General features: G+C 46.5%; 1 protein-coding gene across 1 annotated transcript in view; it reads right to left on the bottom strand.

Moving 5' to 3' along the window:
• atp2c1 (ATPase secretory pathway Ca2+ transporting 1) overlaps positions 1-15,259 on the bottom strand; it is a 22,441-nt gene extending 7,182 nt beyond the window's left edge. Inside the window, 35 exon segments of the mRNA XM_070441890.1 lie at positions 7-45; positions 518-634; positions 744-812; positions 970-1,018; positions 1,021-1,110; positions 1,113-1,134; positions 1,543-1,607; positions 2,497-2,592; positions 2,962-3,057; positions 3,060-3,131; positions 3,255-3,411; positions 3,582-3,686; positions 4,770-4,833; positions 4,835-4,857; positions 5,051-5,146; positions 5,347-5,362; positions 5,364-5,442; positions 5,543-5,605; positions 5,608-5,666; positions 5,901-5,908; positions 6,358-6,416; positions 8,767-8,836; positions 8,838-8,912; positions 9,078-9,109; positions 9,112-9,152; positions 9,154-9,211; positions 9,214-9,223; positions 9,401-9,432; positions 9,435-9,501; positions 9,504-9,507; positions 10,177-10,238; positions 10,514-10,549; positions 10,734-10,823; positions 14,744-14,860; positions 15,132-15,259. Coding sequence (XP_070297991.1) covers positions 7-45; positions 518-634; positions 744-812; positions 970-1,018; positions 1,021-1,110; positions 1,113-1,134; positions 1,543-1,607; positions 2,497-2,592; positions 2,962-3,057; positions 3,060-3,131; positions 3,255-3,411; positions 3,582-3,686; positions 4,770-4,833; positions 4,835-4,857; positions 5,051-5,146; positions 5,347-5,362; positions 5,364-5,442; positions 5,543-5,605; positions 5,608-5,666; positions 5,901-5,908; positions 6,358-6,416; positions 8,767-8,836; positions 8,838-8,912; positions 9,078-9,109; positions 9,112-9,152; positions 9,154-9,211; positions 9,214-9,223; positions 9,401-9,432; positions 9,435-9,501; positions 9,504-9,507; positions 10,177-10,238; positions 10,514-10,549; positions 10,734-10,823; positions 14,744-14,860; positions 15,132-15,200 — 2,207 coding nt within the window. The 5' untranslated portion in view covers positions 15,201-15,259.
• Between the last annotated feature and the right edge of the window lie 2,310 nt (positions 15,260-17,569).

The following is a 17,569-nucleotide window of genomic DNA, read 5'->3' on the forward strand; positions in this document are numbered from 1 at the left end:
GGAGGCTTCCGGATGACATCCTTATCCACTGGCTCCACTCCCAGACTAAGGATGACAGAGGATTACATGGATTTCCATCTACGGTAATTACCACAAACTATTTTTACACAAAGCATCAGTAATTGTGACTTTAAATCTGGTGGATTTAAATATGAAAGCAGCAGGTAGCCTAGCGGTTAGAGATTTGGGCCAGTAAGCGAAAGCTCGCTAGTTTGAGTCCCCGAGCTGACAAGGTGGGGGGAAAAAATCTGTCGATGTGCCCTAATTGCTCCAGGGTTACCGTTGATAATGGCTGACCCTGGCCGTGACCCCACTCTCCGAGGGTTGGGATATGCAAAAAATACATTTCCATTTCACACAAATGCGTATAATACACACTTGTACATGTGTGAAACAGGACAGATATAAATCACCCACCAAATTCTGAAATTATTATATAAAAAATCTTGTGAAACTGAGAGCAGACCATTTTCATGACAAAATAATACAGTTCCCACAATGCGTTGTGTAGTGTCACCTCTGAGCGGGAGGTCCGTCCATGATGATGTTGATCCACAGGATCTGCATGGCGTTCAGAGGGTTGGGGAAGTTCATCAGCGTTGCCAGGGAGATGAGGGTGAGCGCTGCAATGCTCCTAGGAAACACAATAATGCCAATTTAATAATATTTATAAGAAAGTGGCCCATATAGCATAGCAATTGTTTCAAGGAATCTCTTATCAAAAAGTAGCTTCCATCACTCACGTGCTCAGCTGGAAGCGGACAAAGTTTCTAATGTTGTTGTAAATGCCTTTCCCTTCCTCGATGGCAGACCTAGGACAGAAAAGAATGACAGAAATATTAACTCTATTTTGCTATCCTAGCAAAGACACCTTTCTAGAAATCATGATGGCTTTGAAGCCCAAAAGAATGAGCAAACTGGGTAACAGTATAAAGTGTTACTGCAAACTGTTTCTAAAAGTTTCCTCACAAGATGGTCTGGAAGTCATCATCCACTAGGATCATGTCTGCTGCCTCTTACAAACGTCAGTGCCAGTCTGGCCCATGGCAACGCCGATGTCTGCTGCTTTCAGCGCTACGGCATCATTCACACCATCACCCGTCATCGCACCACAGCACCAATGTTCTGGAGAGACTGGAATGAGAGAGGAGCGCGGAGATAGAACAGTCAACCCTTGTAATAAATCCACATTATAGTTATTAATTAAACTCCTGAAAGAACAACAGTTTTTAGTTAATGAATCAGTTCCCTGTCTTGATTGAACTCATTCCTTTAGATTAAAGGGATCTGAAATGGAGTGTATTTTCTAATAATTGTGTGATTTTCATTTTCTTCACTAGCACTCGTAACACTAGTGACTGGAAAACCACCAGGTATACGGTAGACACTTCCCCGTGACTGAATGTCACAAATTTGCGGTGGGAGTTTCTAGAGACTTCCCAGGGCTTGGAGCCACATGTTGCCAGGCCAGGCTCTGCCTACACAAGAACGGGCATTCAACATTCATCTGCCAACTGCGTGAACTACTGGCTGGGTTCTCACCTTGACTATCTTCAGCTTGTGTCTGGGGCTGGCGGCTAGACACACCACGATCTGGAGAGACATAACTTGTTAACCATCACCACACACTGTTCACCCAGCCCTGTTAACATCACCCTGTTCACCCAGCCCTGTTCACCATCACCTGTTCACCAGCCCTGTTAGACATCACCTGTTACACCCAGCCCTGTTAGACATCCACACCTGTTTCACCCAGCCCTGTTAGACATCACCCTGTTCACCCAGCCCTGTTAGACATCCACCTGTAGCATCACCCTGTTCACACAGACATCACGACTGTTAACCAGCCTGTTAGACATCACTCCTGTTCACACAACAACCAGCCCTGTTAGACATCACCCTGTTACCCCAGCCCTGTTTAGACATCACCCTGTTCACTCCACCCTGTTAGACATCACCCTGTTCACCCAGCCCTGTTACGCATCACCCTGTTGTCACCCAGCCCTGTGTTTGAGTGTTTTACAGCTTGATAAGGATGTGTTTCACATTTAATAAAAGCTCTGACGAAGGCCAAGAGGGCGACATGTAAGCTTTAACACAAATAGTGATATCAGCAAGAGCAGCACGTGGGTTTCTCTGTCTTTGATGTCAAGAGCAGCACGTGGTTTCTCTGTTCTTTGATCAGCAAGAGCAACGTGGGGTTTCTCTGTTCTTTGATCAGCAAAGCAACGTGTGGGTTTCTCTGTTCTTTGATCAGCAAGAGCAACGTGTGTGTTTCTCTGTTCTTGATCGCAGACAATTTGTCTCATTCCTTGATGCACATTTACAACGTACATGTGAACGTAATGAAGGTATTCAATTCATTCCAACAACTTTATTTGTCCCATTAGGACAATTACTATGTGAGACGGTAACCATCTGTATATTTAAAGAATAAGGATTGTGAGTCAGAGAAAGTCACAGTGTTTAGAGCCTGCGTGTGTTGATAGTTCCTACCTGGGCACATCTGAGACAGCTGTTGGAGGTCCATCTGGTCCACCTCCTCTCCAGACAGAGACTGGGAGCCCTTGGTGTAGATTCCCAGACGGCCCGCTGAGGACACACAAGGACACACAGCACGGTCAGATATTGCATCCCCATTTCATCATACGTTTTTGCTAAAAATGTATCTCTGAGGTGAAGAGGATTAAGTTACAAGTTGGGGAGTTACAAGTTACAAGTGGGGGAGATTACAAGTTACAAGGGGGGGGATTACAAGATTACAAGTACAAGAGGGGAGATTACAAGTTACAAGTGGGGGGAGATTACAAGTTACAAGAGGGGGAGATTACAAGTTACAAGAGGGAGATCGTAGGGGAGATTACAAGTTACAAGTGGGGGAGATTAAAGTACAAGTGGGGGAGATTACAAGTTACAAGAGGGGGAGAAGATGAAGATAGAGAGGAAACAAGCGCGCCTCACCTATGGACACAGCGGTCTCCTGGGAGTCTCCAGTGATCATCTTGATGGCCACTCCTGAGCTGATGAGCGTGCCCACAGCCTCTTTGACCCCTGACTGGGCGGATCGATGATGCCCACCAGGCCCAGGAACGACAGGTTGCCCATCTCCGAACCCGACGCAAAAGCCAGAACTGCACCGGAAACAAGACAGAAGATTACATTGTTGTTACTTTAGCGATCCTCGAAGGAAAAAAGGTGGGCTTTACTTAGAATCGGGCCAATGACACTGGCCACTTCCACCAACCTCCCTTTACCTCTGAGGCCTGAGGATCCCATGTAACTCTTCTGCTGCTGGTAAGCTTCCCTCTGCTGGTGGTTGAGAGGTAGTGTTGCACCTTTGCTGTGGTAGTAGCTACAGAAGCGGATGACCTGCTCATAAGCCCCCTTCATGTAATACACACCTGGCTGGTCCTGAGGTAACACATCACCAAGGACAGAAAACACCATGACAYATTCATCACACTGAACCYCATAGGACAACACTACTACAGATAGAATGTCTCTTCGCTGTGTCCATGTTACGTAGAAGAAACAGTGAATGTGGAAAGGAGTAAGGGTGTTGGTGCTCTGGACTGACTGACCTGCTGAGTGCGGTGGACACAGCGGACGGCCATCCACTTCTGTTCTGAACTGAAAGGGTTTTCCTCCAGACGTACATACTCCTGCTGCTGCCCTTCAAGACCCATCTGCAGGGAACATACTTTGGTGACCGGCTTCTGTTCATCTTTGTGTGTGTGTGTGTGTGTGTGTGTGTGTGTGTGTGTGTGTGTCAGAGAGAGTGAGCGTGTGATAGTTTCTCCCTCTGGAGACTGGTTCGTTTTCTAGTCACACCCGTAGGAGTGTGTATTCTTGTTGGTGACACACAGTCATCGAACCGAGTCTGGAAGTGTCTCACCCACATACATATGCGCACACACACACACACACTCATATGCACACACAAACACAAGTTCCAATCTCCAATTGTAATTACGCCAGCGTTGTCAAGTCACACACTGTTACCAAGGCAGTCGCTCCCACAGGGCATGAGACTTGGTCCTGCTAGTCTACTGTTTTTGTCTGTGATACTGTGTAAATAATCTGAAGGGGTCTCACAGACACACATATTTATTTACATTTTATTTAACCTTTATTTAACTAGGCAAGTCAGTTAAGAACAAATTCTTATTTACAATGACGGCCTACCAGAATGCAAAAGGCATCCTGCGGGGACGGGGGCTAAGATTAAAAAAAAATATATATATGTGTGTGTGAATAATCTGAAGGGATCACAGACACACACATAACCCCTGTATGTTAATAATCTGAAGGGCTCCCACAGACACACATATAACCCCTGTATGTTAATAATCTGAAGGGCTCTCACAGACACACATATAACCCCTGTGTGTTAATAATCTGAAGGGCTCTCACAGACAGCCACATCATAACCCCTGTATGTTAATAATCTGAAGGGCTCTCACAGACACACAATAACCCGTGTGTTAATAATCTGAAGGGCTCCACAGACCACATATAACCCCTGTTGTTAATAATCTGAAGGGCTCTCACAGACACATATAACCCTTGTATGTTAATAATCTGAAGGGCTCTCACAGACACATATAACGCTTGTGTGTGCTTACTGTTTTTGTGCCGGGCGCTAACGGCATCGGCTAGCAATGAAATGTGTATATACATGTATGTATGTATGATGTATGTATGTATGTATGTATGTATGTATGTATGTATGTATGTATGTATGTATGTATGTATGTATGTATGTATACCTTCATGGCCAGGGCGATGAGGGCCCCCTCAGTGGGGCGTCCCATCAGGGTGTTGTTCCTGATGAGCGTCATTGCATATGCAACCAGCCTATCAGAGAGCAGAAGGACAGGCGGTTATGACATCAGATGCTAGCCCAGATCCTTTACCCATGCCGTCGTAGAGGGACAGTTCACCACATGTTCGGTGTCTCTCCGGCGTTATTAAATGAGTGCAGACCAAGTCTTCACTTCAGAGTATTGAGATTTACCCCAATGACCACGTATCTGTCCCAGTTTCTCACCTCTACAATCTTGCTGACGGAGGTGTTTGAGAAGCCGTGGATCTCCTCCCCGTGCAGTAACACCTCCCCGGCTCCATTGTAACCCACGCCCGTCACCTGGCAGAGAGGACAACATGGAGGACACAGCAAAACAATGAAGATCAACAAACATCCCACACAAATATTTTTGATGTAAACCCTCATTTCACAAGATAAATTGACTTTGAACACATTCTCATTTACGGTAAAGACCTTGCCAGATGACTAAATAACAGTCCTAAACTAGGCATGAGGAACTAGCCTCACACACTGTGTACCTCAACATGTAGTCCACGCGGTGAACAGGTGAGTGACGGTCATCTCGTTCTTGGTCAGAGTCCCCGTCTTGTCTGAGCAGATGACGTTGCAGCAGCCTGGATGATGGAGGAAGGGATCGGGTCAAATTAAAGTAGACACATACACACACCAAACTGAGTGTTAAAGGCAGAGCTCGGCTACCTCCGCCAGACCTACCAAGTGTCTCCACGATGGGCAGCTTCTTGACAATGGCCCTCTTCTTGACCATCCTCATCACACGAGGGCCAAGGTGACCGTCACCACGATGGGTAGACCCTCAGGGATGGCTGCCACCGCCAGGCTGGGTTAGAGGGGAGGAAGAGGGAGGAGACGAGAGCGGAAAACCGCTAAGTCTTTACTTGAAGAGAGTGCACAGTGTGTGTGTGTGTACATTGGCATTCCTACCAACTTTATTCACAACACCTCACTTCACCTTCCAGGTGTGAGAAAACACTTTCACTGTAATGTAAATACAGGTTAACATGGTTAGCTGCACACCCCGAGGTACTGACGGTGCAAAGAAGTGATGAGGAACGATACAATCTCTGATCTCCTGTGAAAGAGAAAACACTGTCTTGCTAAAATCACCACAATGACGTGACCCCAATTGTGTGATTGTATTACAGGGTTTTCCTTTACTTCAAAAATAAACAAATGCACTGACATGACAGGAAGTGTAATCTGAACCCTTACACTACTGTGCTCACCTCCGTAACCAGGCACGGTGACAACAACCATCAAATCCCCCATTATCTCTGCTAACCTACTCAGATGTCACACTGAAGAATGAGTGTTATCAAAAGATCTTTCACATGGCATTCTGCCCTGGGGAACACTAAACATACTGTGTTGTTGGATAGACGTCTATGGTAGAGAATATGCCCATATATTGGGATATGTTGACAATGACAGAAACAACGGCAACACATAATTTATACAAAGCACTGTACTATTTGCATATATGGAAGATACAAAATGGGCTTACCTGACACGATGGTGAACATGTCTAATAAGTGTTTCCCCTGGAGCCAACCAACCAGCATGATCACCCCTGAAACCCATGGCAACACTCATTAGTGGTGGTTAGCCATGTACTGGGGCGGGAGCATTACCACTATATAGACAGCATTACCAGCATATAGAGAGCAGATTACCACTATATAGACAGCATTAACAATATTCTTATCGGCAGACTCAGTAGCCTCGGTTTTTCTAATGACTGCCTTGCTGGTTCACCAACTACTTTGCAGACAGAGTTCAGTGTCAAATCGGAGGGCATGTTGTCCGGTCCTCTGGCAGTCTCTATGGGGGTACCACAGGGTTCCATTCTCGGGCCGACCTTTTCTCTGTATATATCAATGATGTTGCTCTTGCTGCGGGTGATTCCCTGATCCACCTCTACGCAGACGACACCATTCTGTACACTTCTGGCCCTTCCTTAGACACTGTGCTATCTAACCTCCAAACGAGCTTCAATGCCATACAACACTCCTTCCGTGGCCTCCAACTGCTCTTAACACTAGTAAAACCAAATGCATGCTTTTCAACCGTTCGCTGCCTGCACCCGCACGCCCACTAGCATCACCACCCTGGGTTCCGACCTAGAATATGTGGACATCTATAAGTACCTTGGTGTCTGGCTAGACTGCAAACTCTCCTTCCAGACTCATATCAAACATCTCCAATCCAAAATCAAATCTAGAGTCGGCTTTCTATTTCGCAACAAAGCCTCCTTCACTCACGCCGCCAAACTTACCCTAGTAAAACTGACTATCCTACCGATCCTCGACTTCGGCAATGTCATCTACAAAATAGCTTCCAATACTCTACTCAGCAAACTGGATGCAGTTATCACAGTGCCATCCGTTTTGTTACTAAAGCACCTTATACGACCCACCACTGCGACCTGTATGCCCTTAGTCGCTGGCCCTCGCTACATGTTCGTCGTCAGACCACTGGCTCCAGGTCATCTACAAGGCTATGCTAGGTAAAGTGCGCCCTTATCTCAGTTCACTGGTCACGATGGCTACACCCACCCGTAGCACGCGCTCCAGCAGGTGTATCTCCTAGATCATCCCTAAAGCCAAAACCTCATTTGACGCCTTTCCTTCCAGTTCTCTCTGCCTGCGACTGGAACGAATTGCAAAAATCTCTGAAGTTGGAGACTTTATCTCCCTCAACAACTTTAAACATCTGCTATCTGAGCAGCTAACCGATCGCTGCAGCTGTACATAGTCCATCGGTATATAGCCCACCCAATTTACCTACCTCATCCCATACTGTTTTTATTTATTTACTTTTCTGCCCTTTTGCACACCAGTATCTCTACTTGCACATGATCATCTGATGATTTATCACTCCAGTGTTAATCTGCTAAATTGTAATTATTCGCTCCTATGGCCTATTTATTGCCTACCTCCTTCATGCTTTTGCCACAAAAAAAGTCTGTGTTGCCCAGCAACAGCCCAAACAGGATCTGCATGGAGGAATGGCCAAAATACAAGCAACAGTGTGTGAAAACCTTGTGAAGACTTACAGAAAACGTTTGACCTCAGTCATTGCCAACAAAGGGTATATAACAAAGTATTGAGATAAATTTTGTTATTGACCAAATACTTATTTTCCACCATAATTTGCAAATAAATTCATAAAAAATCCTACAATGTGATTTTCTGGATTTTTTTTTCCTCATTTTGTCTGTCATAGTGAAGTGTACCTATGATGAAAATTACAGGCCTCTCTCATCTTTTTAAGTGGGAGAACTTGCACAATTGGTGCTGACTAAATACTTTTTGCCCCACTGTATATATACACACACACACACACACACACACACACACACACAAACACACACACACACACACACACACACACACACACACACACACACACACACACACACACACACACACACACACACACACACAACACACACACACACACCACACACACACCACACACACACACACATATCACATACATACATACATACATACATACATACATACATACATACATACATACATACATACATACATACTACTACTACATACATACATACATATATATATATATGTATGTGTGTGTGTGTATATATACAGTGGGGCAAAAAGTAAAAAGTATATATATATATATACACACACACACACACCACACACACACACACACACATACTATACACACACATAATATACATACACACACACACAACTGTACATGCCATTTAGCAGACACTGAGTATCCAAAGCGACTTACAGTCAGGTGGATACATTTTACATATGGGTGTTCCCTGGGAATCGAACCCACCAATCATGGCGTTGCAAGCGCCATGCTCTACCTACTGAGCCATTCAGGACCACGAGAACATGTGCACATTTGAGAACAACAAGAATATGCGGTACCTATGATTCCAAAGGAATAAAGCGAGAGCTGTTTTCCAAGCAGGTCATGCTTTTCTGTAAAAAGTGTTTTTAGGGGCCTCCTCTGCTTGCATCATCTTAAAAACCTCTCCAAATTCTGAATTTTCTCCTGTTCCTATGACGATACCCTATAATACAAAACAAAAAAGTTACACAATGATATAAGACGCTATTAATCACAATCTGTAACTTTAATTTCCAGCCAGAAGTGCTGCTCCAAACTTATTGGTAAACTGTTGGGAGGGTCATGTGACATTGTGGTCAACCATGGCCTTCAACAGACATCCAGGTACCTTGGCTTTGCCACATCGCACCAGGGTCCCATGAAGGCCACATTGCTGCGGGAGGTGATGTCATTGTTGGTGGGCTGGTGACGTGGACTTGGAGCAGGGCGTGGTCTCTCCCGTCAGACTGGACTCATCCACTGAAGGTCAGTTGCCTGGAGAGAGAGAGGGGTGAAAGGTTTGCCAGTCACTTCAGCAATTCTTTTGCTGCCAGCTTTTTTGTTGAGTAGAGCTAGTGAAGTCCCACCCATTGCAAATCTATGTTTATGTGTAAGAGTGAGAACGACAGTATCTTTTTACAGCTTCTTAACGGGTGTGAGTGTATAACACACCTCAAAGAGTCGTAGATCAGCCGGGACTCTCTCCCAACAGAGAGACAGACAGTGTCTCCAGGGACCAACTCCCGAGCCAGCATGCGCTCCAGATGTCTTCCCTCACACTAGAGGGGGGAGAGATGGAGAGAGACAGAAACGGGGAGAGCGAGACAAAGAGCGAGACAGCGCGCACGAGAAGAGAGAGAGACAAACGGAGAAAACGAGACAGAGAGAGCGAGAGAGACAGAAAGCGAGACCGAGAGAGGAGAGAGAGAGACAGAAGAGGGAATTGAACTGTAATCAGCAATGACCATGCTAATGCTACAGTATGCAAGCTATCCGCACTATGCTAGTTCACCACCAGCATCCAAGGGCAAAGCTTGTAGCAGCCTGGGGATATGGAGACAGTGTAGTGTAGTGTGTGTGTGTGTGTGTGTGTGTGTGTGTGTGTGTGTGTGTGTGTGTGTGTGTGTGTGTGTGTTGTGTGTGTGTGGTGTGTGTGTGAGTATTTTGAGGGGGGGGGATCTTGTGTTTGAAGTGCAAATCTGGCCCTCTGGATCCTGTTTGAAGTGGAAATTACATCAATTTCTCCATGTCCCCTTTACAGTTCTTTCAGGAGGCACCAGTGCTTTCTTTATCCCAGGATGTGTGCACTAAGTCTATGGGAGTGATGTTGGTCCTAAGCTGCTTCCACTGTCATGTTTGACTGTCATTCCATATTTAGATACAATTAGTGATGGGGGAGTAAGAAAAACATAGCAGAGAGCATTGGAGCTGAGAGAGGCAGTGCTCACCAGTGGCATTCTGGAGGCACAAGTTTTCCCAGCTCTTCAAGGGACTTCTCGGAGCGGTATTCCTTCAGAGAAACAGAGCGAGCATAGCTGAAACAACTCTCTACGAATGTCTTTGATCAGTTTTCATGCCCCTCATAAATGATGGAACAGCAATGCATTTCCAATGTTCTCTCTACGGAGACGAGCCCCCCCCCCGTCTGTTTTGTTCCACTGTGATCTGTTTGGCATCTGGCTTTGTGCTCTGAGAATACACCATGACATCTGCAGAGAAACACTGACTGACTACCTGTCACAACTAACACAGTTCACAGAGTGAAGGCAAATAAAGAAGTCTCACCTGGACAAAGGCAACTGTAACCACTATTATAATGGCCTGTCAAGGAGAAAAAGAGGGGTGGGGGAGAGAGAGAGAGATATAATAGGTTAGCGCTTAACTCTCCATTCTCTGTAGTACCCAGTCTAATCCGTTGTCAGACACATTTCTGGAGCACCATGGAATTACTCACAGTACTAAATGGTATACTATAAATAACCTGTGGGGTGATGAGGTTCCTTACCACTGTGATGCTGATGGCATCATCAAACTGGTGCATGAGCACACTGATGACAGCAGAGGCCAGTAGCAACATGATGAGAGGATCCTTAAACTGGGGGAGGGAGAGAGGGAGAGGGAGAGAGAGAGCGAGGGAGAGGGAGAATGCCATCATTGAGCTGTTGCACTGCACGATCAATACCAACGTTCCACATCTGATGTGATTGGTAGTGACTTGTGTGAGTGTGTGTGACTGAATGAGTGAGTGAGTGACTGTATAGAAGAGACACAAAATAAGGGTCTCTGTACAGAGAAAGTCAGAAGCCCATTCATTTGTCAAACAAGGTCCTGGAAGCTGCCGGAAGGTTGTCAGACACACATAAGGTATATACTGTATCTGAATGACACAGTAATACTTTCAATGACACAGCAAACCTTCAACACAGTCAGAAACTACATCTCCTCTACATGTGAAACCTCTCTGGCAGGCAGAGAGAGAGTAATGGCTGAATGTAGCCTGGTTCCTCTCTGGTTTCTTCCTAGGTTCCTGCCTTTTTAGGGAGCTTTTCCTAGCCACCGTGCTTCTACATCTGCATTGCTTGGTGTTTGGGGTTTTAGGCTGACTTTAGAGGCGAGGGGAGACTGACTAATCTACAAATCACCTTGCATCATAATATTTGCAGGTTAGTCAGTCGGTCACAATTGACCCATTATACATCATGGCTTCGATGCTCTCAAATACAGCCACTGACTGCACAGTGAGAGTACAGGCCCAATCTGTCATGTCTGGGCAAGACACTAATTAGCCAGCCAATGGCGCTGTCGCTCCCTTTGCCAGGATAATTGAGGCGGCATGGCGAGCGGACAAAGCACTGAGTCTACAGTAATTAATGTGTTCAATACGTACATGGTGGTTCAAAATCAGGTAGGAGTGACAGTGTTTGATTAAAGGCCTCCATAGTCCTGGATTCTTGGTTACTTCTGACAGGAACAAGATCAGGTAGGAGTGACAGTGTTTGATTAAAGGCCTCCAGAGTCCTGGTTTCCTGGTTACTTCTGAGAGGAACAAGATCAGGTAGGAGTGACAGTGTTTGATTAAAGGCCTCCAGAGTCCTGGTTTCTTGGTTACTTCTGACAGGAACAGGAAGAGATGGATTCAACACCACTGTGTACCCACTGTCTGCCTCTCAGAGAGATGGATTCAACACCACTATGTACCCACTGTCTGCCTCTCAGAGAGATGGATTCAACACCACTATGTACCCACTGTCGGCCTCTCAGAGAGATGGATTCAACACCACTATGTACCCATTGTCAGCCTCTCAGAGAGATGGATTCAACACCAATAGGTACCCATTGTCAGCTTCTCAAAGGGATGGATTCAACACCAATAGGTACAGTGCTTTTTAGAGCACAGTCTGATAACAGTGATAAATGACTCTTCACGCCACCAGTTTATCCTCTGGGATGCTAAAAACGGATGAAAATCTGTAGCGGCAACGAGGTGCAGCGACGCGGGAGATAATGATGATGATGCCAAACTAAAGCCTTGTGCTGCTTTCTCACTTTGCTGCTAAAAATACTGGTGAGAAGATCACACACACACACACACAAAATMTGGATCTGAGCTGATGGTGGGATCCTCCAGGAGACAGGGAGAGATGGAGCTGAGCTGATGGTGGGATCCTCCAGGAGACAAGGGAGAGATGGAGCTGAGCGATGGTGGGATCCTCCAGGAGACAGGGAGAGATGGAGCTGAGCTGATGGTGGGATCCTCCAGGAGACAGGGAGAGATGGAGCTGAGCTGATGGTGGGATCCTCCAGGAGACAGGGAGAGATGGAGCTGAGCTGATGGTGGGATCCTCCAGGAGACAGGGAGAGATGGAGCTGAGCTGATGGTGGGATCCTCAAAGGAAACAGGGAGAGATGGAGCTGAGCTGATGGTGGGATCCTCCAGGAGACAGGGAGAGATGGAACTGAGCTGATGGTGGGAGCCTCCAGGAGACAAGGGAGAGATGGAGCTGAGCGATGGTGGGATCCTCCAGGAGACAGGGAGAGATGGAGCTGAGCTGATGGTGGGAGCCTCCAGGAAGACAAGGGAGAGATGGAATGAGCTGATGGTGGGAGCCTCCAGGACACAGGGAAGATGGAGCTGAGCTGATGGTGGGATCCTCCAGGAGACAGGGAGAGATGGAGCTGAGCTGATGGTGAGATCCTCCAGGAGACAGGGAGAGATGGAGCTGAGCTGATGGTGGGATCCTCCAGGAGACAGGGAGAGTACCACATTGCTGCTCTGTTCTGTACAGATAACCTGCCTGATTGGCACAGCTCAAACTAGTGACAGATTAAAGACCCGAATGTTTGTAGCTCTTCACTCAATGTGTGTGTGTGTGTGTGTGTGTGTGTGTGTGTGGTGTGTGTGTGTGTGTGTGTGTGTGTGTGTGTGTGTGTGTGTGTGTGTGTGTGTGTGTGTGTGTGTGTGTGTGTGTGTGGGTGGGCTGGCAATACTGCTTCTGACAGATATCACACACACACCAACAAATTAGCTAGCTAGACTGGACCATCTCTGGTAGTTCAGTAACTCAGTAAAGGCGTGTCAGGCCTCAAGCCATATACAGAGGATGAATCTGATCTGACAACAGAGGAATCTGATCTGACAACAGAGAGGAATCTGATCTGACAACAGAGAGGAATCTGATCTGACAACAGAGGAGTCAGTGGAGTGGGGGAATGGCACCCTCCCAATTCAGACGATAGGGAGGATGAATACAATGGTGGTGAATGAATACCGTGATTAATATTCTAGATAATTGTTCTATGTAATCTTGAGTAGTGCCCTGTACTGGGCAGTACTGCCTTTCTATGGACGCTGACCCTGTCACCTAGGGGAGTTAGGTTTGGGTCTTAGCGTTCTGGGACAAATGATGTTGAGAAAATACCATCAAATATGGAATGGAGAATGAAAATGGTGTTACAGATAGAAGAACCTGGTTCAATCTGGCTAGATCCAAAGTGCCTATGTAATTATGATCAGTACTTAAAAAAATATATTATAATACACAAATTTAAAAAAGGATTTCCCCCCTGCAATTTAAACCAACCAAAGCTCCGAAGTACAGCAATGGTCATGGCATAATTCCATATTTTTCAATATGTTTCCATGGCAACAGGAGGCTGCATCTCACGTCACCCACGTGATGAGTAAGTGGCTGATCTTTCTTCTTCAGCAGGGTGTCAAAGGGGGTGAAACAAAGAAGGAACAGGAGAGGGGGGGTGAGAAGGGGTGGGGGAGGAGAGAGCGAGCAGGTGGGGGGAGAAAGGGTAGGGGGAGAGAGGGGAGAGAGCGAGAGAGGGGTAGAGAGCGAGAGAGAGGGGAGAGAGAGAGAGCGGGGGAGAGAGCGAGCAGGTGGGGGGGGGAGAAAGGGTAGGGGGGAGAGAGAGGGGGAGAGAGCGAGAGAGGGGGGGACAGCATCCCTCATTCTCTCCATCTCTCTGTGTGAAGGAGAAAAACGGCTCTCAGGGCAGCAGCTCTATATTTATCGACCGCTCATCACTTTGCTTCAGGCCACGGAAGACAGAAACCAGGCAGAATAGAGAGGCCCAGTTTTGTCCTCCTCTTCTCTCCCTCCCTCCTACCCCAGAGGACACTGGGAGCTTTTGTCCTTGCAAAAGAAGTCAAGAACGATCCAAGAGCGGGGCGGAGGGAGGACAGCAGGTGATCTGTGATATTTCACATGTACCAAACACCACAGCATGTAGGGAGCTGCTTCTGAAACCTGAATCACTACTGCAGCTTCGGCTTCAGCACTCGCTAGAAATGTCTTGTCAGTGGTGGGATGCTGTGCTAGAACTCCTGTATCAAAMCCAGGATGTATCAGGTGTGAGGGTTCCCCTTTCTGCTTATTTAGGCTTCACACACACATGTACTATAACGGTATGAATTTCAGCTTTTGGTAGCTTCCCTTCACTCTCCAGGGAGTTGTACTTTTTCAGCTTGACGTTGACAAGGGATTTTTAGTTCTATCCGCCACTCACCTGGGAGATGTACTTCCTCCAGAGAGGCTCCTCCTCATTGATGTCGAACTCATTCCAGCCATGGTAGGCACGGCGACGGGTGACCTCACTGTGGGTCAGGCCGTACTGCAGGTCAGCCTGAGGGAAGGAGCATGGTTACCAACAACAACGGTGTCAGGTGACTAGCGTGTGATGGTGAGATGAGGGGCTCACCCTTCAGTGTGCTGGTGTTGTTTGACAGTTCAGTGATGCTGACTAGGCCTAACTCGTGTCACCTAGCTATCTTAAGATGAATGCACTAACTAAGTCTGGATAAGAGTGTCTGGCTAAACGACTCAAATGTCTATGCACTAATGGTAATGGAATAAAATGTTCGTAAACGCTACATTTTTCACTGTGCCATACGTACCTGCAGGACACACGTTACTTCGTTCACTGGTAATTCGCTGGCTTTTTTTGAAGTTAGTACTGGAACCATGGTCTCATCTTCACATTGGGGTTGTCTCTCGGAAAGCTGCAACAGACAGACAATAACATTAGGAGAAACAAGACATATCCATTATCCTTGTATATAGCCCRGGTATTGGGATTTTATTGTGTTACTATTTTCCTTTAGTTTATTTAGCACATTTTTCTTACTTTATAAAAAACTCTGTATTGTTAGTTAAGGGCTGGTAAGTAATCATTTCACAGTAAAGTCTACACCTGTTGTATTCGGCGCATGTGACAAACAATTTGATTTAACACAATCAAAAATGTAATCCCTTACATATTTAGTGCAGTCCAGGCAGCATGATGCTAAAACTACACCCACAGAGATTAGATGGTAGCCCTTGTCATCATGCCATAGCCTTTGCTATATCATAGCTTTAAGATTAAGCCTGCACTTCGCTCCACTATGCTAATGCTAGTTCTGCCATTATGTTCTACTGACCCCCAGGTTCCGCCAGGCAGCCAAACAATATCACCCATACGAGGTCACCGAGGTCAGGCATACCAGGACTAAGGCACAAACATGTTTCATGACAATCAACAAATCAACAGCTTTTTTGTGATCGCTTTTTCAAAATACAAAAAAAGCACGCTGGGAAAAAGAGTACTTCACAGCAATGTACCATGTGCCAACTGGTTGCAATGCAGAGCTAAGTTATCTAATCSATCAACTGAGGTCCAGCAAAAGGCAGTCTGCTGTGCTCCCTCTGCCAACATAGACAGTCAACACCTGTGGTTACTCGTCAGCCCTCCTCGTCAAACAAACCATCTCCCTCTGTTACCGTAGAGAGGATTGTAGGCAGGCGATGACACAGTAACCGTACGACAGGCAGGGGGATGAATGACCTGTCCTGTGCCTCTTCATCGCCACCCGCCTGCACCTCCTGAGGTATCCAACCAACATCTGTCTGTGTCTCACAACTCCCCCAGAACAACCAAAATCCCACTCCTTCTCCTCCCTCGCCTGGTGTCTTCCCTCTCTCCTCTCCGCCATTTAGATGAGACAAAGTATCTTACATAAGTAAGGAGGCTGGAGAGTGTTCTGTTAGCCTGAGAGGATTCCATCTAATTAAGAGTGACAAGAGCTTAAACCTGGATCAGACTCTCTCTGTCTCCCCTCATCTTCACTCCCTCTCCACTTCTCCCCCCCTCTCACTCCCCTCGGTGTAGAATAATGAATGAAAAGGTCACACTTTCTGTGGAATTGAAGAGCTCTAGAAGAAAAACTGTAGAGAAGGAGAGGGCCTAGAGGCATGGAGGAGTGAATGAGTAGAGAACCCTCGCTCCTCCTCTCCTCGTCCTTCCTCTCTCTTTACCATCTTCCAACCGCTCTTTACTGCTCTCTCTCTTTAGTCTTCTCCCTACTCAGGTTCTGACAAGAGGCAGTAATTCCCACTCTACAGGGTTACTCATTTCCTGGCCAGCCAGATAGGCTAGCTACCTGGAGCAGAGGCATGGCCAGCCAGATAGGCCTACAGGTCTTTCCAAACAAGTTGTGTTCTCATGTACAGATTTAGAATAATGAGGCAAGTCAAAAACCTACTGCTCGATCAATCAAAAAAGCCAACAAAACAAAGGTTTATCTATTTTACACAGAAAGACACTATAGTTCGCTAAATGAAGAGTTAGATTAAGTAGCCTTCTAGATTAAGCGCCACCTCCCGGGTGGCGCAGTGGTCTAGAGTCTCTGGGTTCGCGCCCAGGCTCTGTCGCAGCCGGCCGCGACCGGGAGGTCCGTGGGGCGACGCACAATTGGCCTAGCGTCGTCCGGGTTAGGGAGGGTTTGGCCGGTAGGGATATCCTTGTCTACAGGAGGATAGATCTCCAGGAACAGAGTTGGAGTGAAAGCCTATAGGAGGATAGATCTCCAGGAACAGAGTTGGAACTCAATCCGTAATTGTTCCTAGGAATCATGATCGTCCACGCCCTATAGCTCTTGCACTAATCGACAACTCTTGTTATGATCTTCCTTGTACCGAAGATATCGTATCCTCTCCAGATAATCCGGCCTCAGTTACAGGGCTGGTACCAACTCTGGTATTCCTAGAAACGAGGAGATCCCTATCCGCTAGCAACTATAGGCTTTACACGTCCAACCTCGAGTGTAATCCTGCTCCGGAAGATCTATGCGTAATCCAATAAAATAGTTGGTTGCTTCAACTCCAACTCATGTTCGGGGGCACGTGGAGAGGAAAAAATCTCCAGATCGTAAAATGCACGTCCCCTATGAAGAACTTTGCAAGTTCCGAACTCTGGTTTCCATGGAGAGATCTTCCCAAGTCCTACCAACAGTATAGGCCTTATTCAGTCACAACTCTGGCTCCTGAAGGAGATCATTCCCTCCTATAGCTTCAT

This window comes from Salvelinus sp. IW2-2015, unplaced genomic scaffold, assembly GCF_002910315.2.
Source record: "Salvelinus sp. IW2-2015 unplaced genomic scaffold, ASM291031v2 Un_scaffold5099, whole genome shotgun sequence".
NCBI classification, from domain to species: Eukaryota; Metazoa; Chordata; class Actinopteri; order Salmoniformes; family Salmonidae; genus Salvelinus; species Salvelinus sp. IW2-2015.